The sequence below is a fragment of the Rhinopithecus roxellana genome, chromosome 9 (assembly GCF_007565055.1).
Source record: "Rhinopithecus roxellana isolate Shanxi Qingling chromosome 9, ASM756505v1, whole genome shotgun sequence".
NCBI classification, from domain to species: domain Eukaryota; kingdom Metazoa; phylum Chordata; class Mammalia; order Primates; family Cercopithecidae; genus Rhinopithecus; species Rhinopithecus roxellana.
In genome coordinates, this window is record NC_044557.1 from 59,097,148 (window position 1) to 59,114,557 (window position 17,410).

A 17,410-nucleotide genomic window follows, 5' to 3' on the forward strand; every position below is an offset into this window, starting at 1 on the left:
ATCTCATTGATAAATCCACTTTCTCCCTCCCTGCCCATGTCCCGCCCCTTCTTCCAAGAAGCCCTTGGCAGAAGGCTTCACTGATTGCAAGGTGATAGTTCATAAACTTGTCTATAGCCCTAGGGGGTGGCAAGGCAAAGGGAGTGGGCTAAGATACTTTAGCTATGGGAGGGAGAGATGAAGAGACAGTCAGAGGCTAGGCTAGATGTTGTTCTTTTTCTTTTTAGTTCTGTGATCTTCAGAAGCTACTTAGGCAACATGACCCAAAGTCTTAAGACATCTGTTAAATACTGTATATCTACAATATGAGTTATATAAGAAGGGAAGTTGGTAAACAAAATGAGTTTGGGCTTTGCAGTCAAACACATCTGGATTGAAATCTCAGTTTAACTATTTAGCTGAAGTGTGATGTGGACAATTCTCTGAAGAATAATTACTTTTTTTTTTTTTTGAGACAGGGTCTTGCCCTGCCACCTAGGTTAGACACAGTAGCCTGGTCATAGCTCAAGTAATCTTGAACTCCTGGGTTCAAGCGATCTGCCTGCCTTGGCCTCCTGCATAGCTAGGACTATGCCAGGCTAATTTTAAAACATTTTTTGTAGAAATGGGTGTCAGTATGTTACCTAGAATCTTCAACCCCTGGCCTCAAGTCATCCTCCTGTCTCGGCCTCTCAAAGTGCTGGGATTATGGGCATGAACCACTGTGTCTGCCAGAATTACCATTAAATTTGACTCAAGAAACAACAAAAATGTTTGAACTATTATTTTATCCTATTCCCTGTGGTTTCCTGTATGTTTGAAATATTTCATGATAAAATATATTTTAAACAGTCAGTAATGCTCAACAAACACAGACTCTTTCCGTGCCTTTAGAAAAAATATTAGTTGCTCTTATCCCTAGTAGTACTAATAGAAATTGACACAATTTTGTGAAAAGGTAATCTGGCGATATCATCTGAATTAAAAACATGTAAATTCTATAACCAAGCAATCCCAGTGTTTTTGGGGTAGGGCTTTAACAGAACTACCATTTTATTCTATATCTCACAATTCTATGAACCTTGAAACCAGACAGGCCTGGCCCGGCAATGCTTCTGCTCCACATCAGCTGAAGTCACTTGCTGGTGTTTACATGGCAGACTGGCAGGTCTGGAGGGTCCAAGATGGCTTTACTGAAGTTGGCAAGAGTGGGCTCCACTGGCACTATCCACCAGAATGCCCACATGTGGCCTCTACAGCATGCTGATCTGATTAGTTGAATTTGTTACAGGGCAGACTACATCCATGGACTTGCTGCTCAAAATATGGTCCACAGAACAGCAAACAGGCATCACCTTGAAGCTTGTTAGAAATGCATAATCTCTGCCTAGCAGTACCACTTTTAATAATCTGTTTCTAAGGAAATACTAGCAAGCATGTGTATCAATATATGTACAAAGATATTCCCTGAAGCATTTTTCATAACTGAAACCAAGATCTCCATAAACAGAAGAATGGTTAGAGAACTCATGGAACACCCACACCATGAATACCACAAAGCCATTCTAAGAAATATGTGTATATTGCTCAGGAAATACGGCCATGATATGCTGTTTAGTAAAACAAAAGCAAATGGCAGGATAATATGTAGGACAGGACCCATTTCTATTAAGAAAAATATTTCAGTAAATATCTCTATCATCTCTCCATCCATTCATCCCAAAATCTGGAAGGACAGACATTAAATGAGCAGTGTTTCTCTGTTGGGATAATGGAGGGATTTCTGCTTTTTATGTACTATATTTCAATGCACAAAAAAGTGAGATCATGAAATAATTTTTCATTTTGTTTTTCAGTCCATCAAAAAAAGCAACAACAACTCTTAAAAACAAAACCAAATTACTGTACTCTGGAAATATTTTTGCTGAACAATCATGCTCAAAGGTCATGAAGATATGGTTTCCTGGCCTCAAAGAGCCCATCAGCATTAACCTGCATGCCCTTGCGATTTCCTCCCTTAGCTCACCAAGGTCCTTACCTTGATTTTCAACCTTTCATTGTAGGTGAGGAATCATTTCATTGTTTCTCTTTAACTTTAGATTCACTTAGATTCCTTTAAGTGCCACAGAATTGATTTTTTAAGTGAATCAGTTAGAAGGTTCCAATTTTTCTTTCCCAGAAAGCAAGCTCAAGCCCACAAGCTTAGGCTCAAGCTCAAGCTCACAAGCTCAAGATGACAAGTGCTTCTGTGTTGAAAGGGCTGGAAAACTTCCCTGGAAAGATCCTAATATTTGGTGCCTATCCTTTTCTCCTAAAAGCAAAGACAGGGGGTTTACACTAGGGAGGATTTCTATTTTCAGCCAGAGAAAAACATTAGCTCCACCACTATGGGATATTGTTCACAGCAGGCACATTTGGATGAAGCGTTCTGAGTGCTTTTCCTGAGAGACCAAAGCCCAACAAAGAAATGAGATCCGGTCCTCAGTGTTGGTCTGCCCGCTATGGGTTAGATTCTCAACTTATTTGTTTCACTGTTTAGAGCGCTCGGGATGGTGGGTCTTTTACAACCCTGAGTCCCTGGAGACAAATTTGTCTCTTTCTTCTTCACTGTAAGTCACTAACTCTACCCCTGGAAAGGCTGCTTCAGGACCTCCCTCCTTTGCTGGGTCCCTCAGGTCTCAGAAACAGCCAGAGTTGGGTTCAGAATGTGACTTGAGGACTCAACAGCTGACTTGAAGTTGCAGTAAGAATTATAGACCCATAAAAGGGACGTTTAACTGAATTGCTTTTTCCCCCCTATCTGGAAGCAGTATGTTTCCAGCACAAGCATTGACACATAGGTTAGCAGTTTCCATTTTGGTCACATTATAATCAATGATGAGCAACAGGGGGATGGCCAGTGTTGAATTTCACTCGGTTGTGAAGTAGCCTAAACGCACTGTGCGTGGTGGTACTTGATGTGTGGTACTGACCAGAGTCAAAGATACCTGATGTAAAAGACCAATGATTACAGTTCCTTAGGAAATGACCCATGTTTTGCCAACCCTCGCTCCTATGTGGTGTCTGGCACCTCAGGGTCTACTGCCATGCCTGGCACAGTGCAGGTGGGCATTTAAGTGAAATGGTCCTCTGCTTTGAAGGCTCTAAAATGTGTCACTTTGGGCCTCCTGTTGTAAGATGAAACTTGGTGGGACAAACATTTTAAGGTAAAAAAAGAAGAATGTTGAAGGAAAAAACCTATCTAGAATCATGGCAGAGAGCCATGTTTAAGGTATGCATTTTTACATTGTACAGAGATCTCAGCAAATAATTCACACTTATTAAGTAATTACTATGTGCCAGGAGCCTCGCTAAATGCTTTCCATGGATTATCCCATCCACTTCCTCCCAGCATCACTCTCTGTTAGGTGAACATTCTTATCCCTGTTGCACAGGCTGGGGAGAAGAGGCTCAGGGAGGATACATGCCCTATAGAACATCACATGCCCCATAAGGCCAGTATTCAAATCCAGGCAGTCTAACCCTAGGCCTGTGCTCATAACCTCACACAATGCAGCAGCCTGTTTAGTGTGAGACTCTGCTTATTATTATTATTTTTTTGAGACAGAGTCTTGTTCTGTCGCCCAGGCTGGAGTGCAGTGGCCAGATCTCAGCTCACTGCAAGCTCCGCCTCCCGGGTTTACACCATTCTCCTGCCTCAGTCTCCCGAGTAGCTGGGACTACAGGCGCCCGCCACCTCGCCCGGCGATTTTTTTTTTTTTTGTATTTTTTAGTAGAGACAGGGTTTCACCGGGTTAGCCAGGATGATCTCGATCTCCTGACCGTGTGATCCGCCCGTCTCGGCCTCCCAAAGTGCTGGGATTACAGGCTTGAGCCACCGGGCCCGGCTGAGACTCTGCTTATTAACAGGGGCAAAGGCAAGAAGTGGCCTGGAGCTCCTTTGCTGAGGACGTGGTGCTGAGCATCATGAGTGCACATGTTATCTGTGCCTTCAAACTCTTGTCTAATCCCCCATCCCTCAAAAAATTATGTAAGGATTAAGCATTATATTCTTTGAGAGCAGATCTTTTACAGTTTTCCCTACATACCTGTGAATGTCAATTTTACTTGACTCTAAGAACTTAAAATGGCTTCTACGTTATGTAGTTTCTCTATTGTTTTCCATCCACTTTCTAGAGTCCTGCTTTCTACCTAACATTGCTAATAAGTGCTGCTCTTTGCAATGGAAGATGGTGCCAATGACTCGCTTTCAAGAGGGCCACACACTCTTAAGATACTTCTCCTAATGGGAAGAATTTGTATTGTCAACCTTTGGAGGCTGTTATTCTTTTCTATGTAAAGTGAATTGGTCATTAGGGAACTGAAACCTTGAAGTTGGCACTGACTGTTTCTAGGGGACTAAGAGAAACATTGATCACAATACACACTCAACCCTAAATAAAATAATTATTTCTGAATGATTATGAAAAGAGATTCATAGAACTTTAATTCTGGGAGGGACATTAAAAATCACTTAGTATAACCTAATATTTTTATACAGGCAGTAAGATCTTTTAGAGAATTGTTTTGTAATAGGTGAGGATACTAAAGCCCAGAGAGGAAAATGATATGCCCAAGGTCTTATTGCTGTTAGTGGATTGTAACCCTGGCTGTACAACGCTAGAATAAGTGGGAGAGTTGTTGAAAAGTACCAATGCTTGGGTCTCACTGCAGAAAAATGATTCAGATTTTCTGGGCCTAAGGCCTGGGTTACTGACACTTTTTAGAGCTCTCCAGCTGACTCTATCTGAGGCCAGGGTGGAGAAGCACTGAGCTAGACAAGAACCCAGCCCCCAATCCCGAGACTGCCAGGGTTAGCAAACCCATGGTAGTCTCTCATTCCACACCCCTGAGCCCATGGCAGACTTGACTCATGGGTCACCGAACTGTTTCCTGCTGTGCCTAACCTGGCCTTCTCATACTGTTCATGGAAGCTGCTGCCTGTCCATGAGCACTGGGAAGACAACCTGAGACATAGCTACAGTCAGGCACTGTATCTTGGCTCCTCTAAATAAAATCATACAAAATATCTGAAAGTATTATTCTGGTAACACTGGGATTGTATATTCTCACAGTCTAGTGTATTCATCTATTGGTCTGTCAAGGCTCAATGGGGGAATACCAGGGTGAAAGCCCTGTGTTACTCAGCTGAGCTAGGTCTGAACACTACTCTGCCATTTACAACCTGTGTGATTTTGGGCAAGTTTTTGTGCCTCAATTTCCTCCATGTCTCTTCTCTGGTATTAATCTCCAGCAAAACTGAAGCCTGGACCCTCAGTCTTTCCCGCTTTTTAAATCTATCTGAACCCCAATCCACTTAATCCCCGATACTAACTTGTTCTTATGAACAAAGGCTTGGTAAGAGTTAGCACTTAGGCCTCATTCCCAAGTACTCAGAGTGCCCGGAAACGGCCTTCCGAAGATACAATGCCTCAACACCATTTTTTCTTGAGTATTGTGTACTTTTCTAGCCAGAAATGAACTTTGCAGTCTCCTAACAAATTGGATTCTATTTAAATCAATTCTACTCAAAGGTGAGAGCAAAGGATGTAGGCTGCTGAACTGGGTGCAAACAACCTGACAATCCCTCTCCCCGACCTCCCTCCCCACCCTGCAGCCTGGGTTACCACCCAGGGCCAGAGCCTGAGGTTACATCACACATGGAAACTGCCTTGTTCTAGCAGAGACCAGATGCAGTTAGATCAAGGCCGCTCAATCCCCCCAAGGCTCTGATCCCTATTGTTTTTTTGGTTGAAATATGAGTTCCTTCCAGGCTCTCACCCTAATACTGCTCGTTCTTCCCCATCTCTTGCCACCCCCTGCCTTCCCTACCACCCCCAACTGTTGCCTCCTGACCAACTTCATTCACCATGCCTTCTGGAATGCCCACTTCATGGTAAGTGAGCTCCTCATGCCCTCACCCTGCCTTAACTGAACATGGCTTTCTTGGGACTGTCTTCCCGAGGTCCTTTCATCTCAAAGAGTGGGATGTCATTCTTCTCCTCCTGAGTTCAACAGGTGAGGGTATACAATCCTTCTGGGAGAGGAGACAGAGTAACTGTGAACAATAGTACCACACTTGGAAAAAGTGCTTGTCATTTTTCTCTCTCAACTACTTCTTATAATTAGTTCAATTTGTATCTCATGGGACTGTATGGGACAGACTGAATTCTTAACTCAATCCTAACTATGTCTCTAGTGCAGCCTCAGAGAAGACAGATGATATCTTTTGGAACCCATGTCTCTCTGACCCCAGAATCTGGGATCTTCCCCACCACGCACACCACATCTCCCAATGTGTGGCTAGCACAACACTAGGTGCACCAAGGTACTTTTAGAGGAACAGTACTCATACCATCTGCAAGTTAGAAGAAAACTTAATAGGCCGGGTGTGGTGGCTCATGCCTATAATCCCAGCAGTTTGGGGGGCCAAGGCAGGCAGATCATCTGAGGTCAGGAGTTCAAGACCAGCCTGGCTAACATGGTGAAACCCTGTCTGTATTAAAAATACAAAAATAAGCTGGGTGTGGTGGCGGGCACCTGTAATACCAGCTACTCGGGAGGCTGAGGCAGGAGAATTGCTTGAACCTGGGAGGTGGAGGTTGCAGTGAGCCTAGATCATGCCATTGCACTCCGGCTTGGGCAACAAGAGTGAAACTCCATCTCAAAACAAACAAACAAAAACAAACAAACGAGAAAACAATAATCCAATCCTCATTTCACATTTGAGGCCAAAGACACTCTGGCTTACTTAGAGTGATCCCAGGAAGTTAGTGACAAAACTCTTCCAGTTTCCCCTGTACCACTCAGAGACTTTAAAGAGCTTGAAATCTAATCTCCAAGATGAATACAATAAGCACACAAATAATTACAATTCAAGGTATTATATGAGAAACAAAGTCTGAAAGCAGATGGGAGAGGGAGAAATTACATCTTTAGGCTGGGGTAGGGTGGGCTAGGAAGGGTAATCAGGATTGTGTACAACAGTTCTCAACCTTTTTCATAACGTTTTTACACTTAAAAAAAAATTTGTGGGTACACAGTAGGTGTATATATTTACGGGGGTACATGAGATATTTTGATACAGGTATGCAATGTGAAATATGCACATCACAGAAAATGGGATATCCATCCCCTCGAGGATTTATTCTTTGGGTTACAAACAACCCAATTATACTCTAAGTTATTTAAAAATGTACAATTAATTATTCATTATGTATTGACTGTAGTCACTCTGTGGTGCTATCAAATACTAGGTCTTATTCATTCTTTCTATTTTTTTTGTACCCATTAACCATCTTACCTACGCTGCCAGGTCCCCACTACCCTTCCCACCCTCTGGTAACTATCCTTCTACTCTCTATGTCCATGAGTTCCTTGTTTTGATTTTTAGATCCTACAGATAAGTGAGAACATGTGATATTTGTGTCTGACTTATTTCACTTAACATAATCATCTCCAGTTTCATCCATGTTGCAAATGACTGGGTCTCGTTCATTTTTATGGCCGAATAGTATTCTGGTGTGTACATGTACCACATTTTCTTTATCCATTCATCTGTTGACAAACACTTAGGTTGCTTCTATTGTAATCAGAGCTGCAACAAACATAGGAATGCAGACACCTCTTCAATATATTGACTTCCTTTCTTTTGTGTATATACCCAGCAGTGGGATTGCTGGATCACATGGTAGCTCAATTTTTAGTTTTAGTTTTCTGTTCTCCATGGTGGTTGTACTAATTTACATTCCTACCAACAGTGTACAAGGGTTCCCTTTTCTCCAGATCCTTGCCAGCATTTGTTACTGCCTGTCTTTTGGATACAAGCCATTTTTAACTGGTATGAAATGGTATTTCGCTGTAGTTTTGATTTGCATTTCTCTGATGATCAATGATGTTGAGCACTTTTTCATATGCCTACTGGTCATTTGTATGTCTTCTTTTAAGAAATGTCCATTCAAATCTTTTGCCCAGTTTTGATTGGATTATTAGTTTTTTCCTATGGAGTTGTTTGGGCTCCTTATATATTCTGGTTATTAATCCTTTGTAACATGGAAAGTTTGCAAATATTTTCTCCCATCCTGTGGGTTGTCTCTTCATTTTGTTGGTTGTCTCCTTTGCTGTGCAGAAACTTTTTAATGTGATATGATCCCATTTGTCTATGTTTGCTTTGGTTGTCTATGGTTGTGGGGTATTGCTCAAGAAATACTTGCCCAGACCAATGTCCTGGAGAGTTTCCCAATGTTTTCTTTTAGTAGTTTCATAGTTTGAGGTCTTACATTTAAATCTTTAATCCATTTTGGTTTGATTTTTGTATATGGCAAGAGATGGGGTCTAGTTTCATTCTTCTGCAGAGGGATATCCAGTTTTCCCAGCATCACTTACTGTCTTTTCCTTAGTGTATGTTTTTGGCCCTTTTACATTCTTAACCCCCAAAGCTTGGTTATATCTATTGATTTTTATTGTATTAGAAATTAAAACTAAGAACATTAAAATATACATTAAGACCATATATACTTAAAAATAATGAACCCATTATATATTATCACATTTTTATGAAAATAACTGCATTTTCCAAAACAAATGCAGTGACAAGCGTGACATTTGTTTTCTATTTCTGCTGCTCTGTTTAATCTCTGGCTTAACAGAAGACAGCTGGATTCTCATATTTACTGCTGCATTCACTCTCTTGAGATACGTTGTTTTGGCTGAGGCCTTAGAAGAAAACTCAGCCTCATGCAGACATACAGCTGGAAAAGAGGGTAATAGTCTTTTCAGGTAACTGTGCCTATTTATCAATACTACATCAAAATTTTACAAGGAGTAGTTTCTTAAAAGTTAGCTGCAATGTAGAAACTGAAATCATATCAAATGAACTTTCAGCATGCAGTTATGTTAAAATCTATTGGTCCATCTTGCATTTTAAATGTATACTTTTGTTATATCATGTATTGGTTCCTTTGGCAATACTGGTTTGCTGAATTATACAGATCTTCCAGATATTGTCACATTTCATTATATAGTATAAAAAATTGCTTGTTAATATCACCACTAGTCTGATCTGGAAGGAATTTAAATAATGGGGACAGGCTCACAGTGGATATAAATATTTTGAAATTCTAATTTTCACTTAACATTCTGTCAGTTATTTTCTTGGAGGAGACTCACATTATTACTTTTCTGAATGCTCATAGTTTCTGTCTGTCAGCTGTTGTTTTAGGCAAAAATGGGTTCCACGAAAAAAGCAGTTCATTCAGCTCACAACTCAGACAATTGCTCAGTGCTTTAGTTGTACTTCCCATTTAGTCACTCAGAATATTAAAAAGACATGTTTTTGAAGGCTAAGGCAATAATTTTTGCCGCCTTTATCAAGGACATTCCTAAGTGAAACTGGCTTTTTTGATGGGAGGTGCACAGCATCACTGCTTTGAATGGTGCTAAGTAAGGTGCCAGCAGCACTATCTACCATTTCCACCATCTGCACAAACGTCAACACAGTGAAGAAGGAAACTGACATCTTCTGACTGACAATAGATTTGATCTTGTAGACCACCTGAAAGACCCCTGAGAGTGGAACTCACTTTGAGAACTGCTGTTGTACAAGACACTGGCTTTGAAAAATGAGTTGGATTTCGAAAGGATAAGATGAGGGAGTGTATCTGAGGAACAGCAGGTAGGCAGTTTGGTTGGAGGAGGAGGAAAGCAGAGGCAGATGAAACTGAAAAGATACCGTGAAAGGCCTGAATGCCTTCATGATGACTGACTGAGGTTTAAGCCACACAGAAAGAGGCAGGCTAGGAGGAGCACCTTTTTTTTTTTAATAGGAAAGTTGTAGCTTCAACTTATATAAAATAAAGGTCACCATGTGTACAGTCACTAGTTATAAAAATAATGATAGCATTGCTGCTTTCCTCATAGGGAATAAATAAACATCTTTACATATGACTTGTAAGAATCATGCTGCACTATTACTTCAATTTAGACAGTATTCATTTTAGAAGGAAAAAGAATGAGAACAAACCATTGTGGAAGACAGTGTGGCGATTCCTCAAGGATCTAGAACCAGAAATACCATTTGACCCAGCAATCCCATTATTGGGTATGTACCCAAAGGATTATAAATCATTCTACTATAAAGACACATGCACACATATGTTTACTGCAGTACTATTCACAATAGCAAAGACTTGGAACCAACCCAAATGCCTATCAATGATAGACTGGATAAAGAAAATGTGGCACATATACACCATGGAATACTATGCAGCCATAAAAAAGGATGGGTTCATGTCCTTTGCGGGGGCATGGATGAAGGTGGAAACCATCTTCTCAGCAAACTGACACAGGAACAGAAAACCAAATACTGCATGTTCTCACTTATAAGTGGGAGTTGAACAATGAGAACACATGGACACAGGGAGGAGAACATTACACACCGGAAGCCGGTTAGGGGGTTGGGGGGTAAGGGAGGGATAGCATTAGGAGAAATACCTAATGTAGATGATGGGTTGATGGGTGCAGCAAACCACCATGGCACGTATATAATTATGTAACAAACCTGCATGTTCTGCACATGTATTCCAGAACTTAAAGTATAATAACAAAAGAATGAGAACATTTATTAAGCAGCTATTCTGAACCAAACACTATGCTAGTAACTTTTCATGTGTTATATGATTTAATCCTTACAGCAAACTTACAAAGGCGGTATTACAATTCATTATAGATAAGGTGAATGAAGCATAAAAGAGTCATGTAACTTTCTAAGGGACATGACTCTGAACTCTGATTTTGTTACACTTCATTTTGTCATCCCTTATCTCAAGGCATTTGGGGAAAGTCAAATTTAATTATCATGTACTTGTATATATACATAACTAATGAAATATTTTTTCTTTTTTGGTTTTTCTAGTGTAATCTTAAAATAGGGCACAAAATGATGTCACAAACCCAATGAAATACAATAAGATGCAAAATCTCTAAAGAGATTGCCTATTTTAAATTTTTTCTTTGCTGCAGGAACTATTTTATACAAGAGATATTGCTGATTACTGGGAGCAGTAGGTTGGCTGACAGAGATTTTGTTAAAACAACAGTTGAGAAATATCAGCATTTGAAGTTTATGGCTAAGCTTCATCATAATGCTTTTGGATACAAAGACCTTTTTCTTTCATATTCTTAAATATCAGTAAGAAAAAGAGAGAAAGCAATTCAGACTCACAGTCTGATGACACATTCTCTGGCCCAAGAAAAAGTACTAAGTTTACTGACATCAACAAACAGGTTCTAGGTATATACCGCCAAGTCAACATGGTCTCTTCTTCCTAAACTTGGACCTGTTCCTTTGAATAACCATGTTATTTTACACGTGCATGTACATACACATTCTCTTTATGCATGCATGTATACACACACACATACATCAGAGTTATGGCATACTTCTCCTCCCCAATGTAAACAAATTATCTGTTTAACTGGATGCTTGGAAACTTTTCTGTTGACACTAAAACAATTTTTTTTGACTGGGCATGGTGGTTCACACCTGTAATCCCAGCACTTTGGGAGGCTGATGTGGGAGGATCACTTTAGCTCAGGAGTTCAAGGCTGCAATGAGCTATGATTGCACCACTGCACTCTAGTCTGGGCAACAGAGAGACTCTGTCTCAAAAAAAAAAAAAAAATCATCAAAATGATTTCAAATTAATACCCATCCAAATGAATATTTTACTATAAAATAAAAGAAGTAAATAACACAGAGTAATTATTTATTACTCATTTCTAGGCAGGATGACGGTCTGAGAGTAAAATACAGTTCAAATACAGAAGTTACCTGGCTTAACAATAGTTACTTGCTAAAGACAGAAAATTATTATAAATATTAAAAAACAAATAGGCAAAACATCTTGAAAGTTTTATAGGCTTTGCATTTTAAAATTATAGATGATTAGAAACTATACTTTTCTTCTACTGATACTAAAATAGTTTCATTTTCAGCTTAAATTACAAGTTAATAATTTATCTGACTGTATATAAACATAATATTCTTTCTACATTTTAGTTTTAAATAGTACAATATTAAAAAGCTTATAAATTGCCAATAAAAATGGGAACTCACACATACATTTCTGACATTGGGGGATTATTATAATTATTATGTTATGGAATGCCAAACATAGGCAATGTATGTATGTTTTAGGAGAGTTATAATGAAATAATAAAAGGGAAAAAAAAACAGGACAACTTTGTCCCTTCAATGTAGAGGCAATGTAGGTTACTTTGGGAGGCCGAGGCGGGTGGATCACGAGGTCAGGAGATGGAGACCATCCTGGCCAACATGGTGAAACCCTGTCTCTACTAAATTAGTAAATACACAAATTAGCTGGGCTTGGTGGTGTGCGCCTGTAATCCCAGCTACTCGGGAGGCTGAGGCAGGAGAATCACTTGAATCTGGGAGGCAGAGGTTGCAGTGAGCCAAGATTGCGCCACTGCACTCCAAAGTGGCAACAGAGCGAAACTGTCTCAAAAAAATTTTTTTTCAAATTAGTGATTTAGTAAATTTGCTTACTGGAATAAAAAAGAATTGCACCATTATGAATAATGTGTCAAATTCTACACGGTTTTGAATGTGTGGATCTTGTTGCTCTGGTATTTTTTTCCAGCAGTTGACTTCAATCAACATTCCCCTAGGTTTCTGACTCAATTACATGTAGATAAAACTTTTGGGATATAATACATTTTTATTAAAAGATAAAATCTGTCATAATATCCTTTTTTTTTTTTTTTTTTTTTTTTTTTTTTGAGATGGAGTCTCACTCTGTTGTCCAGGCTGGAGCGCAGTGGTGCAACCTTGGCTCACCACAACCTTCGCCTTCCAGGTTCAAGAAATTTTCCTGCCTCCGCCTCCCGAGTAGTTGGGATTACAGACATGCACCACTACGCCCAGCTAATTTTTGTATTTTTAGTAGAGATGGTGTTTTAACATGTTAGCCAGGCTGGTCTTGAACTCCTGACATCAGCTGATCTGCCCTCCTCAGCCTCCCAAAGTGCTGGGATTACAGGCGTTAGCCACCACGCTTAGTCTGTCATGGTATCCTTAATACAAAAGTATTAGGATTGGCCATTATAAGATCTATTCTGTTGCAATGCTAGACTTACTACAGTAAATTTTACAAGTATGTAAATATGTCATGGCTAGGAAAAGGATTCTAATGATCAGATCTTCCTCCCTTCAGTAGGGTGGTTGGAATAAATTTAGCATAAGACTAAGAAGATTATAACTTTGTTTCGGTTACTCCCTTTCAGTGTGCTCTGTATCACACATTTAAACTATATAGTACATATGTAGCAGAGGGTTTGTGGCAGATTGGAAAGCTCTCAAAAATCTCTCAATGGGGTTGGGAACTAGAAATTTTGAGGGATCTGATTTCCTGAATGTGCTGCTATTGTAGGGCTCCTCGGATCTCAGTGATGTCAGGAAGAAGCCCAATAGGTTACCTGCTGGTTCAGTTATGCTTTGTCTTTTCACTTACTCACCTAATAAACGATATGTTAACCTGATCCTGTCAGAAAAGTCCACAGGCTGCCTGAAAAATTATATTACTTGTTGTTTACTTCATTTGATGGAGTTTTAGGCATTAAAGGATAGAAAGCACTTGGAAAATCCAACAATAACCTGTACGTATTAGGATTTTTATGATTTTGGATGCATCAGACTCTTTTTATATATTATTGGGTTTCAAAATAGAAAATAACTTTTGATAGTTAAATGAACAAAAGAGGGAAAAATAAGCTAAAACTGGTAACATATATTTAATATTGTGCATAACATTGCTTTGAGTTGATGAGGTAAGATCAGCTATGAGGCAGTGTTTTTGCAAAATACCTGTAACTACTCCTGAATACCCTTCCGTTAGCCACTGATCACTTGGTTTCTGCCATGTCTAAATTATGATCTTTGGTAACAAGAGATCTGACTGGAGGAAGTGTTGTAGACACTCCTAAATGACCTCTTTGCCCTGGCTGGCTTTATCCACTTTAACTGCTACAAGTGGGGGAATGTTTTGCTAAATGTATTAGCAATCAATATTGCAGCTGCTAATGAAAAACTAGACATTTGTATGGAACTCCATAATCAAACCTCCATTAAACAGAAGACAGATTAATAAAGAATGTAGATGCCTGTCACATTAGTAAAGAATGTAGAAAGTGAAACATCCATATATCAGGAATAATTCCAGAGTGTTAGAATACATTATCTTCCTTAGTCCATTTGGTCTTCAAAACTGTATGTAGTTGTATCAGTAAAATTCACTGCTTTTTCCCACAGGGACTGGTATTGTTAGGGACTATTGTCTAAATATGATGATGATTCATGGAGACCGCTCTCATGGATGCATCTGTCTGAATGTGGAGTCTGCATTCTTAATGTTTACCACAAACCCAGCGAAGCTGATGATCTGTCTGAAGGTCAGTCACTTCTTCAATAGTTCTCCAGCTACACTGGCAGGCATATGCCCGTGTTCCTTTCTTCTTTACCAACTTAGCTTTTAATTTGTGGAATTCTGGCATGTTGTTCCTATCAGTAAAACAGGAAAGTTTTAGCATAGTGCCTTTGTTCAGTGCTTAATGATTAAAAAAAAATTTTTTTTTTTAAAAAGGTCATTGCTTTCTTTTCTTTTCTTTTCTTTTTTTTTTTTTAAGGAGTCTCACTGTTACTCAGGCTGCAGTGCAGTGACACGATCATGGCTCACTGCAGCCTTGACCTCCCAGGCTTCTACCTCAGCCTTCCAAGTAGCTGGGACCACAGGCATGTGCCACTATGCTCAGCTTAAAATTTTTTTTTGTAGAGACGAGGTCTCAGTATGTCGTCCATGTTGATCTCAGACTCCTGGGCTCAAGTGATCCACCCACCTCAGCCTCTCAAAGCGCTGAGATTGCAGGCATGAATCATGGTGCCCAGCCTATTTTCTTATTTTCCCAGTATCCGAACACTAAACAATCAAGATCCCCTCACACTAACATTAGATGATATGCTTTGGTGTTCTCTTTCTGATGGCATTTCTTTGATAATCTGTACTTTTTATGGCAATTCTCTAGGCTAGTTTATTGACTGTTGTGGAATACAATAACCTAAAGGGCTGAAGAATTATGAACATCCTATTAGAGATGAAATAATATGAAAATAGGATGGAAAGGATGGTGGTTCATCTCCTACCTCAGGTACTCACCTATGCCGTATTTTAAAAGCCTGCAATATGGCAAGTTGAGAGAACATCAGAGGTATAAAGATCATAGGTTTCTGATGAATTAACTATAGAAAATTTTCATTAGTTTCAATGATCTATTTACTCATACTATCAGCAACAAAAAGTCTATCCTGAAATAAATATTAATAATGTTGAAATAATTAAATCAACAAGTAGGGCCACCGTAAAAATGATAACCACTGGATTTGATACTATTATAAAAAAAGACTACAGAAGTTTAATTAATAAAAAATTGTGATTTCATGATAATCCATGTAATGAGTTCATATAAACATTCCATGGCAAAGAAAAATGGAAAAAAATTTTAAAAATGATGAAAAAATACAAAGTGAAAGGACGAAATACAGTATGAATACCGGAAAAAGAGAGACAGTACCTAACCACTACTTGTGGCTATCACTACAACAGAAGGCAGGCTACAAAGTGCCCTCTGCTGGTCAATGGGCACCACATTCAGTATTACACTGTACAAAATTCAGGCACAATTTAGAAGGTTAGAACCTCACAAAACCTGAGAGATTTTCCAAGCCAACTGTCTGGCTTCAGGAAACAGACTGACCAGCTAAACGACTTAGCTAAGGGAAGAAATGAATAATCTAAATTTTAACAGAAAGAAAAAAACCCTGCCAAAACTAGGTTGTTGAGGAAAAATGTCCTTTATTTGATCTGCAAAATATTTTGAAAACTTAACATTTGATACTTGACTGAATCCTTAGAGATTTTAGGATTAGGAATCATGAATAGGCAGGGATCTAATTATGACATTTAAAATGCTTTTTAAAATGCACATATCTTAAAAGCTTAGGGAAAAATCATTCCATTCCTTAAAGAAAACACATGATTTAATAGAAAAATAAAAGCATTTTCTTCAGCTGTTGTGGCAAGGTGGTAAGTATAACTTACACTTCTTTCAGAATGTTCTAAAACTTGTCTGGCTGTGGGGGGTCATGCCTGTAATCTTGACTTTGGGGGGCCAAGGTGGGTGGACCACTTGAGCTCAGGAGTTCGAGACCAGCATGGGCAACATGGTGAGACCTCATCTCTACAAAATTAGCTGGATGTGGTAGCGCACACCTGTATTCCTAGCTACTCGAGAGGCTGAGGCTGGAGGATCCTTTGAATCCAGGAAGTGGAGGTTGCAGTGAGCTGAAATTGCAGCACGCACTCTAGCCTGGGCAACCTGGCTTGTGAGACTGGCTCAAAAAAAAAAAAAAAAAAAAAAAAGGCCGGGTGCAGTGGCTCGCACCTGTAATCCCAGCACTTTGGGAGGCTGAGGTGGGCGGATCATAAGGTCAGGAGATCGAGACCATCCTGGCTAACACAGTGAAACCCCGTCTCTACTAAAAATACAAAAAATTAGCCGGGCGTAGTGGCGGGCACCTGTAGTCCCAGCTACTCGGGAGGCTCAGGCAGGAGAATGGCGTGAACCCAGGAGGTGGAGCTTGCAGTGAGCTGTGAGCTGAGTTTGCGCCACTGCACTCCAGCCTGGGCAACACAGCGAGACTCCATCTCAAAAAAAAAAAAAGCTCTAAAATTTCTCAAAGTTAGGATACATTTACTTCTCTCATCTGTAAAACAGGACAATAAAACAACTGAACAGCATTCCACTGTGTAACATTTAAATTGTCTTTGGTCATTGTCCACTTCTGGTTTCCTCAGTGATTATTCCACATCCTCCTCTGTCCGGAGCCATGAGGCCCGGAATTAGCCGACCTCTGTTGCTTGATCTCCGCAAAGCGGAGACAAGAGGGCACATTCCCGGTTTCTTTATTTACAAATCCTTCCCGCGCGCGCCCAAAGCTTTTCCCGCGCGCGCCTAAGATTTTCCCGCGCGCGCCAGAACTGTTCCCGCGCACGCCAACCTTTCCCACGCGCGCGCAAACATTTTCCCGCCCAGGAAGATATGCAGCCCAGGGCGCAGGCACGATCCCGTGCCCGGGAAAAGTACAAACCCATGGCGCATGCGCGACTGTAATTTGAGAAGACCCGGCCCCCCGTCACCGCCCTGGCCCAACCTCTTCCCCTGCCAGCCTATATAAGGCATGACCCTACACTCAATAAACGAGACTTGATCAGGCTATTTGTCTTGTCTCCATTTCTCGTGTTTTCTTGTCTCCTCCATTCCC

General features: G+C 40.1%; 1 protein-coding gene across 2 annotated transcripts in view; it reads right to left on the reverse strand.

Annotated features, from left to right (window-relative positions):
* Window positions 1-11,725: 11,725 nt before the first annotated feature.
* The window catches only part of C9H8orf37 (chromosome 9 C8orf37 homolog), a 32,437-nt gene continuing 26,752 nt past the window's right edge, over window positions 11,726-17,410 (reverse strand). The window contains exon 6 of one of the 2 annotated variants that reach the window (XM_010360635.2): window positions 11,726-14,593. In XM_010360635.2, coding sequence (XP_010358937.1) covers window positions 14,440-14,593 — 154 coding nt within the window. In that variant the 3' untranslated portion in view covers window positions 11,726-14,439. The remainder of the gene's footprint in view (window positions 14,594-17,410) is intronic. The other variant, XM_030937972.1, reaches the window with a different exon arrangement.